Genomic DNA, 20,794 nt, shown 5'->3' on the forward strand with positions numbered 1-20,794 from the left:
ACCCCCTTGAAGTAACTGCTGTGCATTCTATGCCAGAATGTTCTAGATTCTATCGGCAGGATGCCCCATCCCTGGAGACCTGCAAAGCCAGGCTGGATCAGGCCCTAGGCAACCTGATGGAACTGTGGCGTCCCTGTGCACTGCAGGGGAGATGGATGAGATGGCCCCCAGAGCCCCCTTCCAACTCAAAGGTTCTATGAATTCTCTTCTAGATAATTATGGAGCTGAGTTTTGTCAAGGAAGAAAGAGCCAATTCCCTTCGTATCCCCTATTCCCTTAATTCCCCAATTCCCTTAAAACACCAGTACCCAAGACACAGCCTGATGATACTGAGGGGTATTACATAACTGTTATTATTATTACAGCACTTCCTTCTCAGCCAACACTTATCAAGAACACAAAGGATATTTAAGTTCTTCCAACATTCATCTCAGAAACACTTCTCTACCACACCAACTCAGCAGCGTCTACGCCTCGCCCAATGGGGAATGCACCTTTCCCAGCTAGCACGCACAGCTCTAACTCCACCTATCCCCACAGAAGAGCTGCAGAAGGGATCATCCCACGCCCCACGACTCGTCAGGCGAAGGAGAAGGCGGAAGCGGAGGCGCGGCCGCCCGGAAGCCCCGCCCACTCCTTCCGGAAGCCCCGCCCACCCCTTCCGGAAGCCCCGCCTGGAGGCCCACATGCCGTGCCCTTGGCCCCGCCCCCTCGCTCGGCCAATCGCGTGGCGCCCTGTTGGCGGCGCGCGCCGTCCCGCAGCACGGTGCAAGATGGCGGCATGCGCGCAGCGAGGCGGGCTGGCGGCAGCTGTGGTGGCCGGGCTACTGCTGGCCTTCGGGCGGGCGGCGGTGGCGGCGGAGAGCTCGGCGGGGCCGCACCGCCGCTTCGAGTACAAGTACAGCTTCAAAGGGCCGCACCTGGTGCAGGCGGACGGCACGGTGCCGTTCTGGGCGCACACGGGCAGTAAGTGGCGGGGGAGCGGGCTGCGGGCGGCGCGGGGCCGTGCGGCGCCGTGTGGCGGCGGTCCCCCCTCCCGGTGGCGGTGCGGAGCCCCGGTCCGTCCCCGTGCGCGGTGCTGATGTGTCACTGCGGGCGGAGGGGGCTGCCCCTGCAGCGCTGCAGGGCGCGCAGCTCGGCCCCGTTTTGCTATCGCTGAAGTCGTTTTGTCTGCTTTTTTTGTTTGTTTCTTTTTTCTTTCCCCTTTATTTTTGTGAAGTTGATCCGGGCCCGCTCCCTGGGTGCTGGGTTGTGGCTCACAGTTATGTGGCGTTGTGCTACACGTGTCAAAAGGGCAGCGTTCTGGGGATGAACAGAGGAGGGGGAGGCCGTCTTGTGTGGAGAAAACAGTGATTTGTGTAAAAAAACAGCAAAAAATGCAACACGTCCTAGCAAAAAACTTAAAAAAAAAAAATCTGTGTTTGTATTTTAGCCATCAGATCAACCTTCTCTTTCAGGTGCGTGTTGTTGTACCAAACAAATGGTGAAAAAATGCTTTGAAAAGCAGTAATAATTGCCCTGCTAAAAGTAACAATCCTTTGTGTTCTCATGTTTTGTTGCTTTTAGGTTCATTTTTCTTTTCCTCCCTAGCTGAGTGTTTACCTAAAACGTTTGTTCCCTTCCCTTCCAGATGCTATACCGAGCGCGGATCAGATTCGTATAACAACGTCTTTGAAGAGCCAGAAGGGATCGGTGTGGACCAAAAACAAGTCAATATTTGAATATTGGGAAGTCGAAGTGACCTTTCGAGTTACAGGCAGAGGCCGCATTGGAGCCGATGGGCTGGTATTGAGTTTGATCTGATGTAAGAAAGAGGCTTACTCAAAAAAGTGGCTGTAGGCTTACATTTTTTCCTTCCTTTCTGTAACAGGCAATCTGGTTTACAGAGGAGCAAGGCATGGAAGGTCCCGTGTTTGGGGCAGCTGACAAGTGGAATGGTGTTGGGATTTTCTTTGATTCCTTTGACAATGATGGAAAGGTTGGTTGGAAGCAAACTCTTCTAGTAAACATAAATTTAATTTCCTGCTTGTTTGGCACTCAAGGCTTTGTAGAAAAAAATAGCACATCACTTTCCTATTTCCCCCCACCTCTTATTTAAAGGGCATTAATACAATCATATTTCTCTAATACAATTTAATCTAGACCTTTTCCATATGCTCTTTTGTGGAAGGTTGAGGAGTGGGGAAGGGGTTCAAGCTAGAAAGCAGAAGCTTAACTCATAACTAGACTACCATGTTTTGGTTCATCTGTTAGCTTTGGAGGGAAAATTATTTGAACGCATGTAGAAGCTGAAGTAGGGGATTTCCATAGGCAGCTCTAAATGCTGATAAATCTGAAGATTTATGCTTTGGAAGCAGCGTATTGTACAAAATATGCCATAGGGAAACACATTTCCATGTCTTTCCTTGGAAATGCTCTTGGAACAAATCTGACTTGAGTGGTTAACAGCAAAAAGTCAGTGGCAATGAGGATGGCAGTGCTTTGCGTTTTTCCTACCCAAAATTCGGTAGCCTTGCTGTATCTACCTGCTTTTGGTGCTCCAGAATGATTTGAAGATCCTCAGAAATAAAACAGTTTATCTGCTTTGCTTTCCTCTGTTACTACTTTGTCTTTTCTTTTTTTTTTCCCCAGTGTCCTAGCTCTGTTTTTGTAGGTATAACAATTTAGGGTGTTCTGCTTGTTTTTTTTTTTGTACAGATGTGTTTTAAAATACAGTCAACATATATAGAAGTTGACAGGCTGAGGGTGGCATTCATATTTCCCATCTTAAGAAGGCTAGAAATGGAATGTTCTTCTACCTACTAAGAGTTTTGAAATACTTTCTTTTTTTTCCCCCCCCCCCTCTTCTGACTTCTGTCAGGGACACGGACCCCAGCATTGGCTGGGTAAAGGTGCCATCTGTCCAAAGCTGCATGCAAACAGTGCTGTTGGCCAGGACTTCAGAACTGTGTCTCCAATCATGAGTTTAGTCTGTGTGATATGAATTTAGCTGTTTTTAAGGAAATGATGACAACCAGCTGAAAGAAAAGCCTTTGCTGTGCCTGTGTTGATCTGACACATCTTAAATCCTGGAGTTGTGAGAGTTGGTGTTTGTTTTGTTGTTGTTGTTGTTTTTTTTTTAAATGATAGCCTACTGCTTTCTTCCAACTCTGTGCAGAAATTAATTCTTCTTGGTACTGTTCTGAATTGATACAGAACTACTATTGTTGTACTGAAGCTAACTGTAAGAAGATGACATTGAAGTATTTGGATTGTACAGAGTGTGTAATACTGATTTGAAGCAATCTATCTAACCAGGCACAGTGGCTGAGGAGTAAAAACTGATGTATTCCTTGGTGTTGGTTGCAGTTCTGTTACTGCCACAATATACATGGTGAAGTAAAGCAGTCGCTTACTTTAGCTGTGCTGATTTCTTATGGCATTAAAGGACCACCCTGCCCCACGCTGTGAATTGAGCATCGGGTTTTTCTTGAACTCCTGAGAGGCAAGGCTTGTCATCTTTTCTATAGGACTATGAGACTGTCCAGTTGGACAGTATATTCCTTATGGAGACGGTGAATGGAAACGCTGAAGGGGAGATTATCTCTGTAATCTTGTGTTCCTATGAAAAGAAGAGTTAGCTTTCTAAACTCAACTGGCAGAACACTAAATCTGTTTTGCTCTTACTTCAGCTTGTTCTCATTTTTCTGTTGGTCTGAATAACCAGGGGTGTGTTTGGCAGATGGCTCAGTCTCTGGCAGATAGCTACTGCTGTGGTCTTTGTAATGACTCGTGAGGTCAGAGGGATGCCAGCTGTCTTTCCAAGTTACACAGCCAGAGTCAGATGTAGTAATCATCTGTGCTTTTTAAAATCAGTGCATTTGCTGCATACACCTTTCTTCTACCTGCGGGTTTTACATTTGTGTTTGTGAAATGATGCTGATTGGTTGGATAGCCAAGAACCTTTTTTTCCCCACTCCCAGCAGCACGAAGAGTGTGGCAGCCTCTTGTAAACTGTGCAGTGTGATACACGACCTCAGACATTGAAAAAGCCTGTCGCTGGGGTTGTACATATTTCACTTTGAATTAACCTGTTTCATTTATGTGATAGTTGTTGTTTTTTTTGTTTATTTTTTAGAAAAACAATCCTGGTGTCATTGTTGTGGGCAACGATGGAAAGCTTCTGTATGACCACCAGAAGTAAGTTTGTTTTCAGCCTTGACTTCGTCATGAATCTTTTCTTTTGGATGATGAGATGTTGCATGGAAGTCTTTGAGAAATGCTTTTAAGGTTTCTTTTATTATGAAACTTCTTTTCCCATCCCTCATCCTATGTTTGGGTTTTTCTGTTTGTTAAAATGCTGTTTTGGCAGTAAGAGCACAGGAACAGGCAGTGGATATTGAAGTGGGCTTGGGGATGGGTGAGCTCGAATGAGTGGATGTACAGACTTTTTACCTCTTTATTGCTAATAGATGTGTTCCACACACGGCTAGTAACTGAAAGGAGTGACTAGCTGGAAACTGATCTCTCGTAAATTGATGTATTTGGTTTTGATTTGTGGTGGTTTCTGGTAAAATTAACTTATTTTTGGGTTTTCTGAGAAGAGAACTATTTAGCTTAACTACGGTTGTTCCAGACTATCGTTAATTGATGAACGTGGGAATGACTTAAAGCAAACAGACTTCCCCATTACTGTTTTCCATCTGTGCTATTCTGTGTAAAATATGTAGCACCACTCAGCCCAGAGTTAAGTCACCACAATGGAAACATATTTTGTTATGGCTTTTATGTTTTGGAAAAAGTGTGATGGTTCTTAGTGATACATTGATGCTCTTTTGCATTAGCTGATAAGTCATAAGATACAGTCTTATGCAAGTTGTCTTCTTGCATAGCGATGGCTCCACACAAGCATTGGCCTCCTGTCAGAGGGACTTTCGTAATAAGCCCTATCCTGTTCGAGCAAAAATCACCTACTACCAAAAAACACTGACTGTAAGTACTCTGAAATAACACAATTACTCCTGTTGCTCAGCTTTTTAAGTGTGAGGTGGTTGCTGTTTTTTTCAACACCTCCCCACCTCCTGTGTTAAATGTCGAGCTTAGTAACTCAGGAGCTGGAATGAGGTGCCCTACGTTCAAGCACTGCATGAGTTCTTACGGTGCATCCTGAGCTGACTCAGCAGCTATTGCTGATTTTTGTGGTGTTTCTTAGAGGTCAGTTCCAGTCGTGTCCTACCTGCCCCAAATCCCAAAGCCAGCATATGTGCCTCATCTTCCAAGTGGTCGAGCAGCTGTTGAATTTGGACAGCGTTGCTCAAGCTGATTGTTGAGCTGCGGAGGGTTTTCCAGCTGATTGTTGAAGGTTATTGAAAAGCAATTAATTAAAAAAAAGCTCTTTGGCAGCACACTTAAATTTGCTGCTTAAGGCTTCCTGTCTCCAAGAAGTCTTAGAACGTTGAAGAAGACGTTGGTGTAAGGAAGTGCTCAAGACTTCTTAAGCGCCACTCAGATGGTTGTGGCACCTCCCAAGTAAGGAGAGAAAAATACAGGTGTGCTGGTTTCAGGCAGCCATGAAGAAGTTGTTTTTTCTTTCTTCTGGTTTCTGTGAAGAAGTTACCATTGTAGTTCAGACACTGTTTGTACTATTAGCCAGTTAAAGCACGCAGCTGTCATTTGGTAAAAGTTTCTCCACAAAATAAACATGAGGGCACCTAGAGGAAAGTGGACCTTGTACTGTGTGGTAATGTTAAAGGCTATGCATTTACCTTGAGTGGAAATTAAATTTCTGATGCAGCTCTCTTCTTTAGTGTGCCTGATTCCTACTGCTTTACCTAGAACTCCTGACCCAAGTGGTGCTGCTAACCTTAACAGTTCTGCAAGTGAATCTGTGGAGAAAAAGAGAATCTCTCTAAGCTTCGATGAACTGAAGAACAAATAAGGATGACTCTACTGGACTGCACCAAATATGTGTTGCCCAGAATCATAATGGGATTTGTACTTGAGAGTCTAACCTTTATTGATCTCTAGGTCAGGAATTTCAGGAGGTAGAGTTAATATTTTTAGATCTGGATGAATATTTCCATATATTAATTTTTTTCTACTGCTTCATGAAACTGAGATGAATATATTTTAATATAAAAATGATTTCTGTGCAGTATGTCTTCGGGAGTGATGAATAGAAAATGAGGAATTCTGTTCACGTTGAACTTTGAATCAGCTTATGAGTTTCCCCAGTGGAAACTTCAGAGATTAAGTAGTCTTTGGATTCTGGTATCAGCTGCAGGTTTATCTGATGAGTTGCAACTGTGACCATTGCTATAAACTAACAACCAAATTGAGATACTGCTCAAGCAAAACTGCTGGCACAAGTAGATTTTTGTGGTTAATAACTGTAGGTGTGTTTCTTTGTAGGTATTAATTAACAATGGATTTACTCCAGATAAGGAAGATTATGAATTTTGTGCTAAAGTGGAAGACATGGTGTTGCCATCACAAGGATATTTTGGAATATCTGCAGCAACGGGGGGACTTGCAGGTAGTGAATGTAAAGCATTATGGCAGACAGTATGGAGACTAGCAAGGCTTACAGGAGAGCATTTATTCTACTGGTAGCATTGATCAGTTATGCCAATTTTGGATCATGGTAAAGTAACTAATGCCCTGCTGCTCCCGAATTTCTGATGTGCTCAGGCCTTTCTCTGACTAGAGCAGAAATACCTTCAGTTTGCCCTGAGTGGGGTGTTAATCAGCCTCAATCACTGCTGGGTGAACTTTTGGGAGGACTGTGGGAGGATACTTTCAGCTGAAGATCCTTTGCAAGTACAAGGTAGACCTGAGAAGTTGCAGGATGTTTCATGATGCATGAGAGGATCAGTTCACAGCATTGATTTTTGATTTTGTTTTATCCAGATGACCATGATGTCCTGTCTTTCCTGACCTTCCAGTTGACTGAGCCTGGGAAGGAAGTAGTAAGTGTTTTTGTGCATAATTTGTAAAATGTTCAAGTGTATTTTATATTTAATCCTCAGATCTTAGCATTTGCTCTGTAGTCGTGTGGAATTTTTGTGTGTAGCTCTGCTGTTGCCCATTTTGGAAAAAATCAGATAAATACTGCAATGTTTCAGTATCGTTTTACTTATGCTTGAGACCAGAACTCTTGAAACAGCACTGAATGAACAAAAATAGTGATACTAAAACAAAACATGCAAATAAACTAAAAAAAGGACACCGTCTTCGGAATGTGGACAGATAATCTGGTTTTGCTTTCAATTTCCCATTCCTGTAGAACACTTCTCTACTGTTAACAGCATCTGTCCTTGTAAAAGTCCTTGATTGTGATTCTAGAAAGTGTACTTTTTAGGAAAAAGCTAGGATTTTCCATGGGTTTGTCTGGTTCCTCACTTCAACTTTAGTGTGCTTCATTAATTGTGCCGTGTCATCAAACCTGAAGTCTAGACAGTGTTTGCTGCACGATGAGTCATGTATGGGTGGTAGAGAGCATTAAAATCCTCTTCTCCCTACTTTCTTCTTACTTTGGTAATGTATTAAAGCCCACATCAGATGCAGAAATTCCTGAAAAAGATAAGGAGAAGTATCAAGAAGAATTTGAACACTTTCAACAAGAATTGGATAAAAAGAAAGAAGAGTTTCAAAAGGAGCATCCTGATGTGCAGGGACAACCAGGCAAGTTATTTGAGCAGCTTTTCAGTTGTCAAGGAAAATGTTTGCTTCCAGGGATGTTCAGAACACAAGCCTGATGCTGTGGTGCACTGACAGAATGAGCTGATTGCAGGGAGTGTTGGGATAGCCCTTTTTTGCATGCTGGTAACATGCACCTGCAACTCTCAGAAAGTATTGGTTTGGAGAGTTTCTCCACTGATTTCACATGGAAACTTTTAACACTACAAGGGCGATACAGTCCAATAAATTAGAAATGCATGTGTGTAACAGCTACCTGTGCTTTGTTTTTTCCTGCCAGCTGATGATCCTTTTGAAAGTGTAAGCGATCGTGAGCTCAGGCAAATCTTTGAAGGGCAGAATCGAATTCATCTCGAAATCAAACAGCTCAATAGGCAGTTGGACATGATTCTTGATGAGCAGAGGAGATATGTTTCTGCAGTCACGGAGGAGATTGCTAAAAGAGGAGCAGCTGTTTCAGGTCAGCAAGGACAGGTATGTTCAAAATACACACTGCAGTTGGCAGCTCAGCCTAACTTCAGAAAGCACAATTACTTTTTCCAAGGTACATTGATTTGTTTTTCTCACCATTCCCTCCTCACTCTACACCAGGTTTCCCAGCAGGAGATTGATACAGTTGTGAAAACTCAAGAAGAGGTCATTAAACAAGTAAATGAAATGAAGTGAGTGCTTTCTAAATATGTTCTGAATTTTACACCTCCCACTTCCTAAATGCTATTTATTGTTTCGGTAGGAGAATATTGACAGAACTCAAATTTCTGTACGTTAACTCCTTAGTGGTGACTGTTTCCATTTCTGTGATAAATACAAAGTAAGTTTGTGTCTGTAAGGTGATTAAGTCTCCCTAATGGGCTTCAATTTATCGTGAGATTTCACTGCAATGACAAGGTGAGTACAGTGCCTTTGAAGACAATCTCTTCCCATGGAATGGCTAGTTTGGTAACCTGCCAGCCACTGTTGGTGCGCCTTAGGGGTCAATAGTGGAGCCCGTCCTCTTCAGGCATCTTTATTAATGACACAGGCAGTAGGTCTGGGTGCATGCTCAGAAGTTTTACAGGTAACTCATATCTGGAATGGTTGTGCAGTTGATTGGTTCAGTGGCTGGTTCAGTAGGACCTAGAGTTGTGAGATTCCAGAAGGATTTCATGAGATTCCCTCTAGAACCTCATGAGATTCAACATGGGCAAGTGTGAGGGCTATTCCAGAAGTCCCCAAAACCATCTCCTGTGTAATGATATTGGCCCATGAGGTCAGAGGTGGATAGTGGTTCTCTGGCAGTAGAGGTTGAAGCTTCCTGCCTGTACTCTGTTACGTGTTGTCACATGGCAGCAGAGGGGCAGTGCGACGGAATGACGTCTGACTTGGAGGCGTGTTTGGAGCTAAGGTATGGCACTGAATTCTTCCATTCAGGAAAAAAGGCACCCACTGACTTTGGTTAGTGGTTGCTGAATGTTTATGGAAACCAAAGAGTGAATGTTAGCATAGTAAGATGGTAGGTGGTGTGTTTCAGCAGTAGCAGTCGTGGCTCGCTTCCTGTGGTTCAGATTTTTATGGGCACAGTATGTGGGCTCTTGTTTACTGCTACCAAAAATGCAGAGCTGATGATAGCAATCATGTTGGAGAAGTGTTTTGCAGTTCTAGAATTTACTGTATCGAATGGTGTCATTATGCTCTTTGTGTCTGTTGTACTTTCTCTGGAAAGAGATAGGAATCATTACTTTTGAAGTCACCTTCATTACAAAGTCCTGCAGCTGTGAAGCAGTAACTCTGCCCATCAGTACAGGCAGGGAACTGATCAGCTGGAATGCAGCTTTACAGAGATGAACATGACTGCTGAGGGACAGGAAGCTGAATGTGGAACAGCAATATGCCCATATGGCGAAGGCCACCAGCTGGGCTGCACCCTGGGCTGCATTAGAGCATTGCTAGTGACCCAAGGGTTGTATTTACTCAGCACAAGTGGTACCAGTCTGGAGTCCTGGGTGCTGGGAGAGTCTGTAGTACAAGGCAGATATGGGCTTGCTGGAGGTTGTCCAATGAATGACCATGAAAATGCTTAAGGGTTTGAATCTGTCCTACAAAGAAAAGTGAGAGGCTGGGATTGTAAAGCCTGGAGAGAAGGGGGGATGTTACCAATGGGTATAAATACCTGAGTTTGACATTGGTGGAGGTAATAGTTTGAAACTCAGCTGTGATGAAAGTGCATGTTCTTTATATACGGGGTACATGGTGTCATTTGAAGGTATTTTGGATGTTCTAATGGTTTAAATATCTATGTTCTAGTGCCTTTCATCTGATAAATCAATATCCTTTGCTACTGAAGGCAGCAGCATCCGATGCACAGACTGAGATGTTTTGTTTGTGTTTGCTACGATCCACATCGTTCATTACAAGTTCTCATATCACTTATATACCTTCACAAGTTTTCTTTTTCTAGCTTTCCCATCCACCCCTACAACTTTCCCATCCACTTTTACACGCCAGCAGAGCATTCCACAAACACTCTTCAGCCGTTCATGCAGGTGCTTATCCAGTCAGAGCCGTGAGAGGTTCTTTCTTCTTCTAGAGGTGTCCTTGGTTCTCATGCTGTTTATCTTCCCCCACAGCTGTTGTTCTGAACAGTTTTTCTTGCGTTCCCACAGAAGGCTATCACAGTAAGAGAGAAAGCGACAGTTGGAGATGTTGACATGCCTGGTTGGGTTCATTTGTGTGAGAGTTTTGTGGGGCTGGTCTGACTCAAACATTAAGACTCTCAGCTTTGTGTTGGTCTTGCTTTGTCTTTAATCAGGGACTCGTATCATTTAATGCTCTCAGGAAACTTCTGCAGGGTGTCTACAGGGATGCTTGCAACGTTCCCAAACAACTCATAGTTGTGCTCTTTAAGGTGAAGTCTTAAAACTGATGGAGAAGTATGCTTTTCAAACAGAGTTACCAAATGAAGCAAAAGTCTTTGTCTTGAAGGTGCTGTACTGCTAAAATGGATTTGAGAAAGTTCCTGTTTGGTGGTGATATTTTATATACTGCTTCCAAGATGTTTAATGGTTGCTGTCGTTAGCTGCAATGGCTTTGAGTTGGTTTAATACTTCATTCACAGTAGTGAATGAATATAATGAAACATTTATTATCTTCAGCTTTAAAAAAAAAAAAAAATCCTAAAAAATCCCAAACAGAAACCATTCCAACAGCTGGATATTGTGGTGCACGAGCAACTGTGGGTTTTTTGTTTTGCTTTGTTGCTTTTGTCGTCGTCGTCATTGTTGCTTTTTCCAGTATTAGTTCAAGGGCAGATCTTGTAATTCATCTAAGTAGGTCAGCTTCTTGTAGAATAAAGATTAGTGCTTCCATTTTTTTTTTTTTGCACTTGTTCTTCCATGAAAGCTTTTGTTAATATTCTTGACAAATCTTTATACCTTGCAAGCAAATTAGATTTTCTTGTTAACATTGGCAGTCTGCCCTTTCAGTGACTGCTTACTAAGTATGAGTTGGTGTAACGCCATCTTAATATTTTTCTTAGATTAAAAAGGAAAAAAAAAGAATGTTACAGATGGAAATGAACAGCCTGCTGTTCCACTGCTGGTCATCCCAGAGGAAAAGGACTTAAGGTCCAAGTAATTCTCTTGTCAAGATTTGTGGATTTCTTAATCATCTGATTACAAAAGAATCTTGTACGTTCGTACAGTAGAAACTTAACAGCATGATATTGTCAATGCCAGAGTCACGCAAATTAAATTTGAGGCAGGCCGTGTCTGTTTAGGGAAGTTATTTTGCTTGATCAGAGGAAGTGCATCATCCTGGGGGAAGGCGGCGGTGCCTGGCGGTGCTCCCTGCACAGGGTGCTGGTGCTGGGATGGAGGTGTCCTCATGTCCTCAGCCGCTCCGCTTCTGTTTTAGCGCGGAGAGCAGAGGCTGGGGGTAACGGCGCTGTGCATGCGGATGGACAGAGCTGCTGTCAGCATTAATTAGACAGTGCTGGTTTTGGGGCTTGTGGGGGTCGTTCAAGGAGCCTCCCGTGGAGTATTTCTAAAATCAGTTGTTATAGCACTGGTAAATGTTAACCACAGAATCACCCGGGTTGGAAGGGACCTCAAGGATCATGTAGTTCCAACCCCCCTGCCCAGCAGGGCCACCAAACATCCACATTCAGATCAGGTTGCCCAGGACCCCGTCCAACCTGGCCTTGAACACGTCCAAGGACGGGGCATCCACAACCTCCCTGGGCAGCCCGTTCCAGGGCCTAACCACTCTCCTTGTGAAGAACTTCCCCCTAACATCCAATCTAAATCTTCCCTCCTTCAACTTGGATCCATTTCCCCTAGTCCTGCTGTTGTCAGCCCTTCTGAAGAGTTTACTCCCCTCCTGGCTGTAGGTTCCCTTCTGGTATTGATAGGGTGCAATGAGGTCACCCCGCAGCTTCTCTTCTCCAGGCTGAACAAGCCCAACTCCCTCAGCCTGTCCTCATAGGGGAGGTGCTCCAGCCCCCTGATCATCTTAGTCGCCCTCCTCTGGACCCTTTCCAAGATCTCTCTGTCTTTCTTGTACTGAGGGCTCCACACCTGGACACAGAACTCCAGATGGGGCCTCACAAGAGCCGAGTAGAGAGGGACAATCACCTCCCTCTCCCTGCTGACCACCCCTCTCCTGATGGAGCCCAGGATCCCATTTGCCTTTCGAGCTGCCAGAGCGCACTGCTGCCTCATGTTCAGTCTCTCGTCCATCAGGACCCCCAGGTCCTTCTCTGCCGAGCTGCTCTCAAGGACCACTCAAGGTGGACGAATTGGCTTTAACACGTACAATAATATAAGAATATGAAATAATTCCTGGACTATATGCTAATGCTACCCAGGCTGTGTTAAATTAATTCATGGCAGATTTCTTTTTTTTCTGTTTTCGTTTTGTCTGCGTAAGTAGTACTGATTCAAAGCTGGACATGTAGAATGAGAGCAAGTGAAGGATGCTTCGCCTGGTTCTGCTTGCAGTGGCATGTAGAAGCAAGCAGCTGCTTTTGTTAAATCTCTTGATAACTTTTCTAATATTGCTACAAAGCTACTAAGGTAAACACAGAGTTTTCCATAAATCTGAGTGTCTGCAGTGCAGCACTTTACCTGGAATTAACAGAAATAAAACTGGGAAACTTTTTTTTCTCCTGATATGCTGGAATCGCAGAATCACACAGAATCACAGAATGGCCAGGATTGGAAGGGACCTCAAGGATCACGAATCTCCAACCCCTGCCACGTGTAGGGCCACCAACCTCCACGTTTAATGCTGAACCAGGCTGCCCAGGGCCCATATGCTGGAAGCGGGATTGAGTTTTCAGAAGTGTGACAAGGATGAGAGAATTTGCAGAACATCACTGGAAGTGAGGAGAGATTTTTGTTGTTAACATGGGAAGTGTGCAGGGTACTGATATTATAGTGTGGATTAAATCAGCATGCAACTCTGATTTAGTCTGTAGCTACAGGTAATTAGGCAGTGTGCCTAATTACTGCTTCTATCACGGTGAGACTGCAGTTGTAAACTAATAAGCATGTCTATGCTTACAGTTTTTAGAGCTGTAACAGTGCCTTTGAATATGCATCATACCTTTTAAAGGTTTTTTTATGATTGTTTTCAATTATTCCTTTTGATTCTGTGTCTTGAAGAGCAAATGATGGAAAGTTGAAAGATGGGCATCATTTTAATGAAGATGCTTAATGAAACAGGCTTTGGTGCTTAACCTGGAGTTCTCCATCAAATACAAACTGCTTAAAGTCACTGTAACATATAATAGCACTTAAGATGATGCACTGTTACTGATTTACCCAATGACATTCAGGTTTTGTTTAATATTAAATTGCTGACTGCTGTTCAGGGAGACAGGACTTCACCTCGAAGTCATCCAAACAAGCTCTCATCTGCACGAAAATGTAAAGTTATAAGTGAATTAAAAAGGAATCCAAAGACATACATTTGGATCCGTTATTCTGTTAATAATGGAGAGATTAATGTTCACATGATAAATATTTTAGCTGTAGAATAATCCTCTTTGCAACTGAAAAGAGACATCACAGCCGGCAAAACAAACTGTAAATGTATTGATTGGAGATTTAGTATTTTTCTCTCATTGATTAGTTTTGTTTGAGGTAAAGTAGGTATGGAGCCCAAACTTTTTAGGGATTCAATCTGATTTGTTGTAGCAGGAAAATTAATTCACGTGAGGGCAATATTAAGTATGATGGCAGTGCGTATGGGAAATGAGTTTCTCGCATAAATGATAATCATGAAACAAGGTTGTATCTAAATCTTTTCTTATCCCTAAAGCCTCTCTTCTTTATTTTTATTTCTTACATGACTGCTTTTATTTATTTATTTTTTCTGGAACAGCTTTGATTTTCTTCGAAGATTGTATTATACTCTGTTTATCCTAAAGCCTTGGCGGGAGCCGTGGATGAAAGGCTTGTTTTGGACTTCATCAGTGGGGCAAAGCAGATGTGTAGCAATAGAATGTTTGCCAGGTCTTCCTTTCAGCACAACTTTAGGAGATGCTGCACCGTACAGATTGAATCTGTCTGTGGAATCAAGCATTTAATGTGGTAGTTTGAGGAATTAATGAGGTGGATTGAGGAATTACGTCTTGATGGGAAGCTACAAATTTTTGTTGTGGGGCAGTTAGGTATTTTAAGCTGATCTCAATAATATTTGCGGCATAAACGCTGTTTGTGTAAGAACTGCTTTGTGTTGAGTGGTGTTTTGTGGTCTGTCTCTTTTCAGAAATGCCATGGCTGACACTCTGAGGCTGATCAGTGGAGCTCAGCATCCTGGCCCTGCGGCGGGAGTCTACGAAACAACACAGCATTTCAATGACATCAAAGAACACCTTCACGTAGTGAAAAGGGACATTGAGCATCTAGTGCAACGAAATATGGTAATTTATGTGCTGATAGAGTAAGGCATGACTGTAATACTTCTTTATTTGGCTGTTAGTAAAAAGCTGGGATGAGCCAGCATGCAATTTACAGAGCAATTAATCCTTCATTAAGCTGCTTTGCTAAAACTGCACTGCCCTGACCCAACTGTATGATCTGTGTCTTGATGAGAAGTTTTGCACAAAGAACAGGATTTTTACTCTAATTCCTGTGGAAACAAGGTCATGCAATTAGTTTTTCTAGGTGCTTTTTTGGGTTTGTCCCACTGCTTTGCAGCTGTGTGCAGAGGAGACTTCTGAACTTAATCACAGGAGGGGGAGGTTTAATCAGGGAGAACTTAGGCAAACGCTGCTTAAGGTCTCTGAGTGTGAAAGATGACAGTGTTAGCATTCAGGAGCACCTTTAGTCTTGCTTAGGTAACAATTAAGCTGAATTAGCTTGTGATCCCATGCAAGCTTTTTAATTTCTGCAATAATTGACTAAAGACTTACTCTTTCCCCTCTGACCTCAGATTAGTGTTACTCAGCTTGCTCTCAGAGTGGCTGTCATTTTTGTCTGTATTTTTCTGTTTGTGTTTTAATTTCTAGATCATGTTACAGAGGCCTTGTTTTGTATCTTATTTAACAGTCTTTTAGTGGTGTATCCTGCTTACTCTTTTCTCAACTGCTGCTTCTCTTGTCTTTTTAGCCATCTAATGAGAAACCAAAATGTCCAGATTTGCCACCATTTCCATCATGCTTATCTACAATGCACTTCTTCATCTTTGTAGCAGTGCAAACAGTGTTATTCGTTGCTTATATCATGTATAGGTAAGTATGTATTTTTTTGAAGCCATCAGGCAAGTAATTTTAGAACTTCTGAGGTGAAATGGAATTGCAGTGACATGAGCAGTCATTCAGATTGGAGGAGACTTGGGAGGTCTTTAGTTCAGCCTTGTTCTCAAAGCAGAGTTAGCACTGAATTCACACCAGCTCATTTAGGGTTTTCACTGATCAGATCTTTCAGAACCTCAAACTCACTAGTTGTCTGGGATCCCTTTTCCCGTGTTTCATTAGCATAATGAGGCTTACTTTGTTTCCCTCCTCCTTGTATTATCTAGTGGAAACCTTCCTTGCTTCAGTTTGTCTCTCTGTCTGATGATATGTATCTCCCTAAAAAAGCTCAGTTTCTTTAACACTTTCCAGTGTGTCAAGGCCTCTTGAGGCTGCTTTTGTCCAGCATGAAGTCCCGTTCCCCTGGCCTCTGCTCCCCAGTCCACCTGAGGCCTGCATGTCGGCCCCTGACCATTCCTGTGGTCCTCTATTGGATTTACTGAAGTTCATTAACATCTTAACAAGATCTGATGTCATCTGAGTTTGTACTGCGTGTATCTACCAGCTCTGACAAAATTGACAAAAATGCCTCTGTCAACTTTTTCTTAATGATATTAATTATAAAGGGTCATTGATCGTTGATGGAGCTCTGAGTGTCATGTAGGGTTTTTGTGTGTGTTTGTTTTCAAATTGGAATGTTTGCTCTTCTCTCTTCTTCCTCCCTGTGACGCTGTAATGTTTAAATTAAACGTTGATGAAAAAGAAAACACGTGGAGTGTAAGGACTTGTTTGGTTGTCCTCTCTCCTGTTTCTCTGCTGCATACTCCTATCAAGATGAGTGGACCGAGATAGTTGCAGTATTCTTCAAAGAGAAAATGCAGTTTGCTGTCTCTGTGGAAGGATAACTGCTATTAATATGATACTAACATAGCTGGTGGCATTTTTGTTTGTGTGTCTGCTTCTCCACAAAGTGGAGGGAGTACATTCTTTATGTATGTCACGTTATGCCATCAACGTGGCATCAAGATGGCTTCCCAGATTAAATGAGCAAATCTCCTTCAGTTCTTCTTGATGCTCTGTAATTCTAGCTTTTGTGCATGATAGATCCACTGCCTCCATATCCACTGAGAAAAACAAGAATGTTCTGTGTCAGAGGGAAAAGGAAGATCCATTTCAAGCAAGCTCATTAATCACTTCTTAATTGCACGTTTCCTTTCCTGTCAGGCAAAGGAAAATCAGATGTTGAGAAGCTTTAGAGAATTTATTTTTAAGATCCATACACAGTTTGTTTTCTACCCAGAATTTGTTTCTGTCTGTGATGCAGAATTGGAACTGTATAGAGGGAATTTCTACTTTCTACTATATGACTTAAGATATGAGTTTTTTACTCAACTCTTGGAAAGGGGAGATAACAGCAGGACAAGGGCAAATGGTTTGAAGTTGAGGGAGGGAAGATTGAGGTTGGATGTCAGGGGAAGTTCTTTGCTATGAGAGTGGTGAGGTGCTGGAACAGCTGCCCAGAGAGGCTGTGATGCCCCGTCCATCCCTGGAGGTGTTCAAGGCCAGGTTGGATGGGGCCCTGGGCAGCCTGGGCTGCTGTGAAATGTGGAGGTTGGTGGCCCTGCGTGTGGCAGGGGGTTGGAGCTTCGTGATCCTTGAGGTCCCTTCCAGCCCGGGCTGTTCTGTGATTCTGTGACTTGTACTCCATTTCCCTAGGCTTCTGTTGAGGAGGAATACTTTTAATCCTAAAACAAAATAAATATTTGTTTAAACCTGGTAGCTAGTTGGTTTTCTTTGTTTCTTTTTCTACGTGCTTAATGAATATTTTTCTGATTTTTCTTTCAGGAGTCAACAGGAAGCAGCAGCCAAAAAGTTCTTTTGATGACCTCTTCCTTTTGTGTGTACATAACAGCAGTATGTATGCACAGAAAACCATGCAATTCTGTACATGAGGGAAAATTTAGTGTTTGATGTACTTCAGGACTGTGAATTACATAATTTTGTCAAACAAAACGTGTTCTTATTTAGGCTGTTAATTCTAGAATTAAAACAGACCTGGGAGCAGCAGAGCAAATGCTAGGCAGGGGGAGACTACAAGTCCTAGCTAGGTCTCTGTTTTCAATGAGATTTCTGATCAATGCTGGAAGGCAAACACTGAATTCCTCCTATTTTGTCAGAATTTCAGTGGAGGGATTTGAAAGACCCCTGTTAGGTGGCTGTTGATGATGAGACCTGTGCAGAAATCTTGCCACTGAGAATCCGTATCAGATTAGGAAAATTACAAACAATAAAACCACTGCTCTCTAAAACCCTCCAAAACCGAAACAAGGCAAAATGAAAAGCAAAACAACAAAAACAAACAAAACCCACTAAAATTACACTTTTCTGTTTTGTTTTTCTTTTTTTCTGGTGAAAATTTGTTATAAACATTTCATTATTTTTTTTTTTTATTATTTGGATCTAATAGCTCAAGAATGATTTTTGGAAATTTAGGTCTTTGTCAAGTATAGAGTTTAAGTTCTCTGTAGTGCATGGACACAAAGAGGCCTTTTGCAGGCTAGTAATACCTGGAATAGAATGCAGGCTGCATGGGACAGGCTAACAGATGTTTGTCTCCTTATTCTGGGTTCTGTCCTTAGGCAGTGAGAGAAAACATACTGTAGTTTCTTCTGGTGTATTGAAAGATTTTTTTGTAGTTTCAGGTCTGTCTAATTTTAGAAAATTTTGGAACATTTTTAGGAAGGGTGCCATAGTTTGATACCTCTTCCAATCTGGATTTGTTAAGGGTGTGTTTAATTGATGAATATGCCTTTATTGTTATAAAGCTGTCTCGTGTCTTTCGTGTATCGAATACAGATGCTTTGATTTAAATGCTGACCTGGCAAGTATTCTGAACTACACATACTGACTGTGAAAGGGTTTCTTCACAAGCTGTTGATTCAGGCATGTTTGTTAGCCCAGCAGCTATTGCAGAAGCAGTATTGTGTGTCAGTTCCCAGTTTAATACCAAGAGCATAAGGCTGGTCACATGTTGTTGATATCATTAGATGAACGCTTTGCTTCAGGAGTGAAACAAATGAGAAAGCTCAAACTAGAATCGTGAAATGAATTTGTTTTGACATGTTTACTTACCTGTGGTAACTCTGTCATTGAGTTATGTGCAGAATGATGATATTTCTGTGGTTTTTTTCCTTCCAATTCTGTGAAAACACACAGATGTGTCTGGATGTTTCACTTCTAAACAATGAGTCTGTCTGAAAATCTGCAAAATGTGTCTGTAATCTAGCATGATGCTCCTGCAGTTCCACAGTCTGTTCTCTTGGAGTGCAGTGCTTGCTGCCAAATTCACTGTAATGAAGAACACTCTAGCATTGTGCCTGACAATTTGAAGACGTGATAAATCTATGCAATATGTTTTGTTACCAAAACAGAGCTCCAGAAGTGGGTGTTCGTGCTGTACCAATAAATGGATACTACCTGCACACCTATTGATGTACTTACAGTATGTAGCATGCTGTAAATGATAGAGCTTTATACATTCACTTCCAAATTTGAGACTTTGCTGTACTAATTGGAGAAACTCCTGCTTCAGGCTCATCTTGCTGGATAAGCAGGACAAGTCAATGAAAGAACCCAGAACAGCACAGGAATTTATCCGTTCAGTTCTAACACCAGCAAATATTTACAGGTGCCTTGAGTCTAAGCAATTACAACTGGATATATTTTCTTAAATTGCTCTGAGAACAGTGTTGTTCGTGTCAATTGCTAGCTTTCCTGCACAGTGCAACACCTCAGTGAGCTCCCTCTCTGAATACAGGCTTTGCAAGGCAGGAAGGCTAACAAGCGTATTCTGAGAAGTCAGGTGTGTCCATCTGGCATGATGAGGAACAGCTCCAATGTGTCAGTTGGAGGAAGCCTGCATTTCTTGTTACTGTGAATTTCTCCAATTACAACTTTGTTTCAAAGCTGGACAAACAATGCTGTTGTCTTTTCTTGTAAAAATAAAAATAAAAAAAATTGGGGATAGAGGCTAGCAACATACTTGAATCTACAATTGTACCCTCAGTATGGGGCTCAGCTTGTGCGTTGATGCTGCTAGTAGATCTGACCTGTGTCTGTGTGCATCTGGGAATCATTTGTGTTAGTGAGCAGAGGGTATGAAGTGCACCATCCTAAAAGTGATAACTTTGCTTCATTTCACAGTCTTCGCTCCCTGGAACATCAGTAATTGCCTCGCCACTCACTGGATCAAAGGAAAACTCCCAGTTACCCAGCCCAAACCCTGTCCCACCTGAGGTGATAGCAACAAATTCGGACTTTGAGGATATTTGTCAGTCAGTATGGCCTCTCTTTGTGGTGGGCTACTAGAATTTTCTTTCAACACTGATATAGGGCGTTTCATTTTGTCAAGTGAAATTTCGGGACTTGCAGATGAAGGCAACTTGGAATCCAATATGTTTGACAATATGGAGGAGACCAAGAAAATAACAGTATTTGAGGTAGCAAATATTTGGCAGTGTCAAGGGGATCTCATTGTCTTAAAGCTTATTAAATAAACGGTCATACTGGAATCTCTCTAGCAAATTTCAGTCATTTGTGAATTACTGTGTTGGTTGATTGGAGAAAATGACATCAGTACATCGATTACTGTAACACTGACGACTTTCTGCTGTTTAAAAAACATAACACACAGCTGACATTTCCTGTTGTTTGTTTCTGACTGATGTAAACAGAGGGTGGGAGTTCAGAGATAACCTTATTTGAATAAAGATGCATATTTTTAATAAACTTCTTTCTTGTAATCTCTTATGTGTCACTGAGGTCCAGGGGAGCATTCAAGGGAGCTTCATGGTCTCAGCTCAGCCCTGCCTGACGCTGGGTGTTTAAGGTCAAGTGAAGAGCAACGTGCCAGCTTGGAGGTTTCTTAGCAGTGAATTAAGTGACTTGCTGGCTGCTTTGATTAAACAAACGACCTAATTGTTCTGGGCTGAAGGTTGCACATATGCCTGTAGTTCTTCCTCCGGGTTCCCTAACTGCCCTCGTCTTGGTGCTCTGCTCTGGTTTCTTGGGGTACAACAGCCCAAAACAAGTTAGCCAGTCTCCTCAATCAGCTTTCATGGTTTGTGCATGCACGTCTCACGTTTTGTTTCGTTTATCCTGTCCTATCCAGTAACTGTTTGCTGTAACCTGCAAGAATCTGAGCGATCTCATTTGCCACCGGCTTTCCTCAACCAGGAGCAAACTGATACACAGATGTATCTCTAAGTGAAGCTCTTCAAGCTGAGAAAGACTCAGAGATCCCATTTATCTCTTTATAGGTGACCTTGTGTTCAGACTGCTGCATGAAAGGCGGGAGGAATTTCGTTCTGGAGGAATGAAGAGGACCATTCAGAGATGCAC

General features: G+C 42.5%; 1 protein-coding gene across 2 annotated transcripts; it reads left to right on the forward strand.

Annotated features, from left to right (window-relative positions):
- The first annotated feature begins 758 nt into the window (after nt 1–758).
- Nucleotides 759–20,182, forward strand: LMAN1 (lectin, mannose binding 1). 2 transcript variants are annotated; one of them, XM_052670082.1, is made up of 14 exons: nt 759–966; nt 1,631–1,785; nt 1,871–1,978; nt 4,118–4,179; nt 4,872–4,971; nt 6,391–6,514; nt 6,889–6,947; nt 7,530–7,662; nt 7,958–8,151; nt 8,269–8,339; nt 14,428–14,581; nt 15,270–15,391; nt 17,240–17,308; nt 19,598–20,182. In XM_052670082.1, the coding sequence occupies exons 1-13, from the start codon at nt 774–776 to the stop codon at nt 17,274–17,276; spliced, it is 1,512 nt and encodes a 503-aa protein (XP_052526042.1). In that variant the 5' UTR covers nt 759–773; the 3' UTR covers nt 17,277–17,308; nt 19,598–20,182. The 2 variants fall into 2 exon arrangements, with proteins under 2 accessions (XP_052526042.1, XP_052526041.1); XM_052670081.1 differs by having other exon boundaries at nt 17,240–20,182.
- The last annotated feature ends 612 nt before the right edge of the window (nt 20,183–20,794 follow it).

The sequence above is a fragment of the Tympanuchus pallidicinctus genome, unplaced genomic scaffold (assembly GCF_026119805.1).
Source record: "Tympanuchus pallidicinctus isolate F22 unplaced genomic scaffold, pur_lepc_1.0 scaffold9, whole genome shotgun sequence".
NCBI classification, from domain to species: Eukaryota; Metazoa; Chordata; class Aves; order Galliformes; family Phasianidae; genus Tympanuchus; species Tympanuchus pallidicinctus.

Bases quoted from the DNA above. Each gene is read 5' to 3' on its own strand.
- LMAN1 (XM_052670081.1), top strand. From the start codon at position 774: ATGGCGGCATGCGCGCAGCGAGGCGGGCTGGCGGCAGCTGTGGTGGCC. The intron at 6,948-7,529 runs GTAAGTGTTTTT...AATGTATTAAAG, and splicing joins CTGAGCCTGGGAAGGAAGTA to CCCACATCAGATGCAGAAAT. The intron at 8,340-14,427 runs GTGAGTGCTTTC...GTCTCTTTTCAG, and splicing joins AAACAAGTAAATGAAATGAA to AAATGCCATGGCTGACACTC.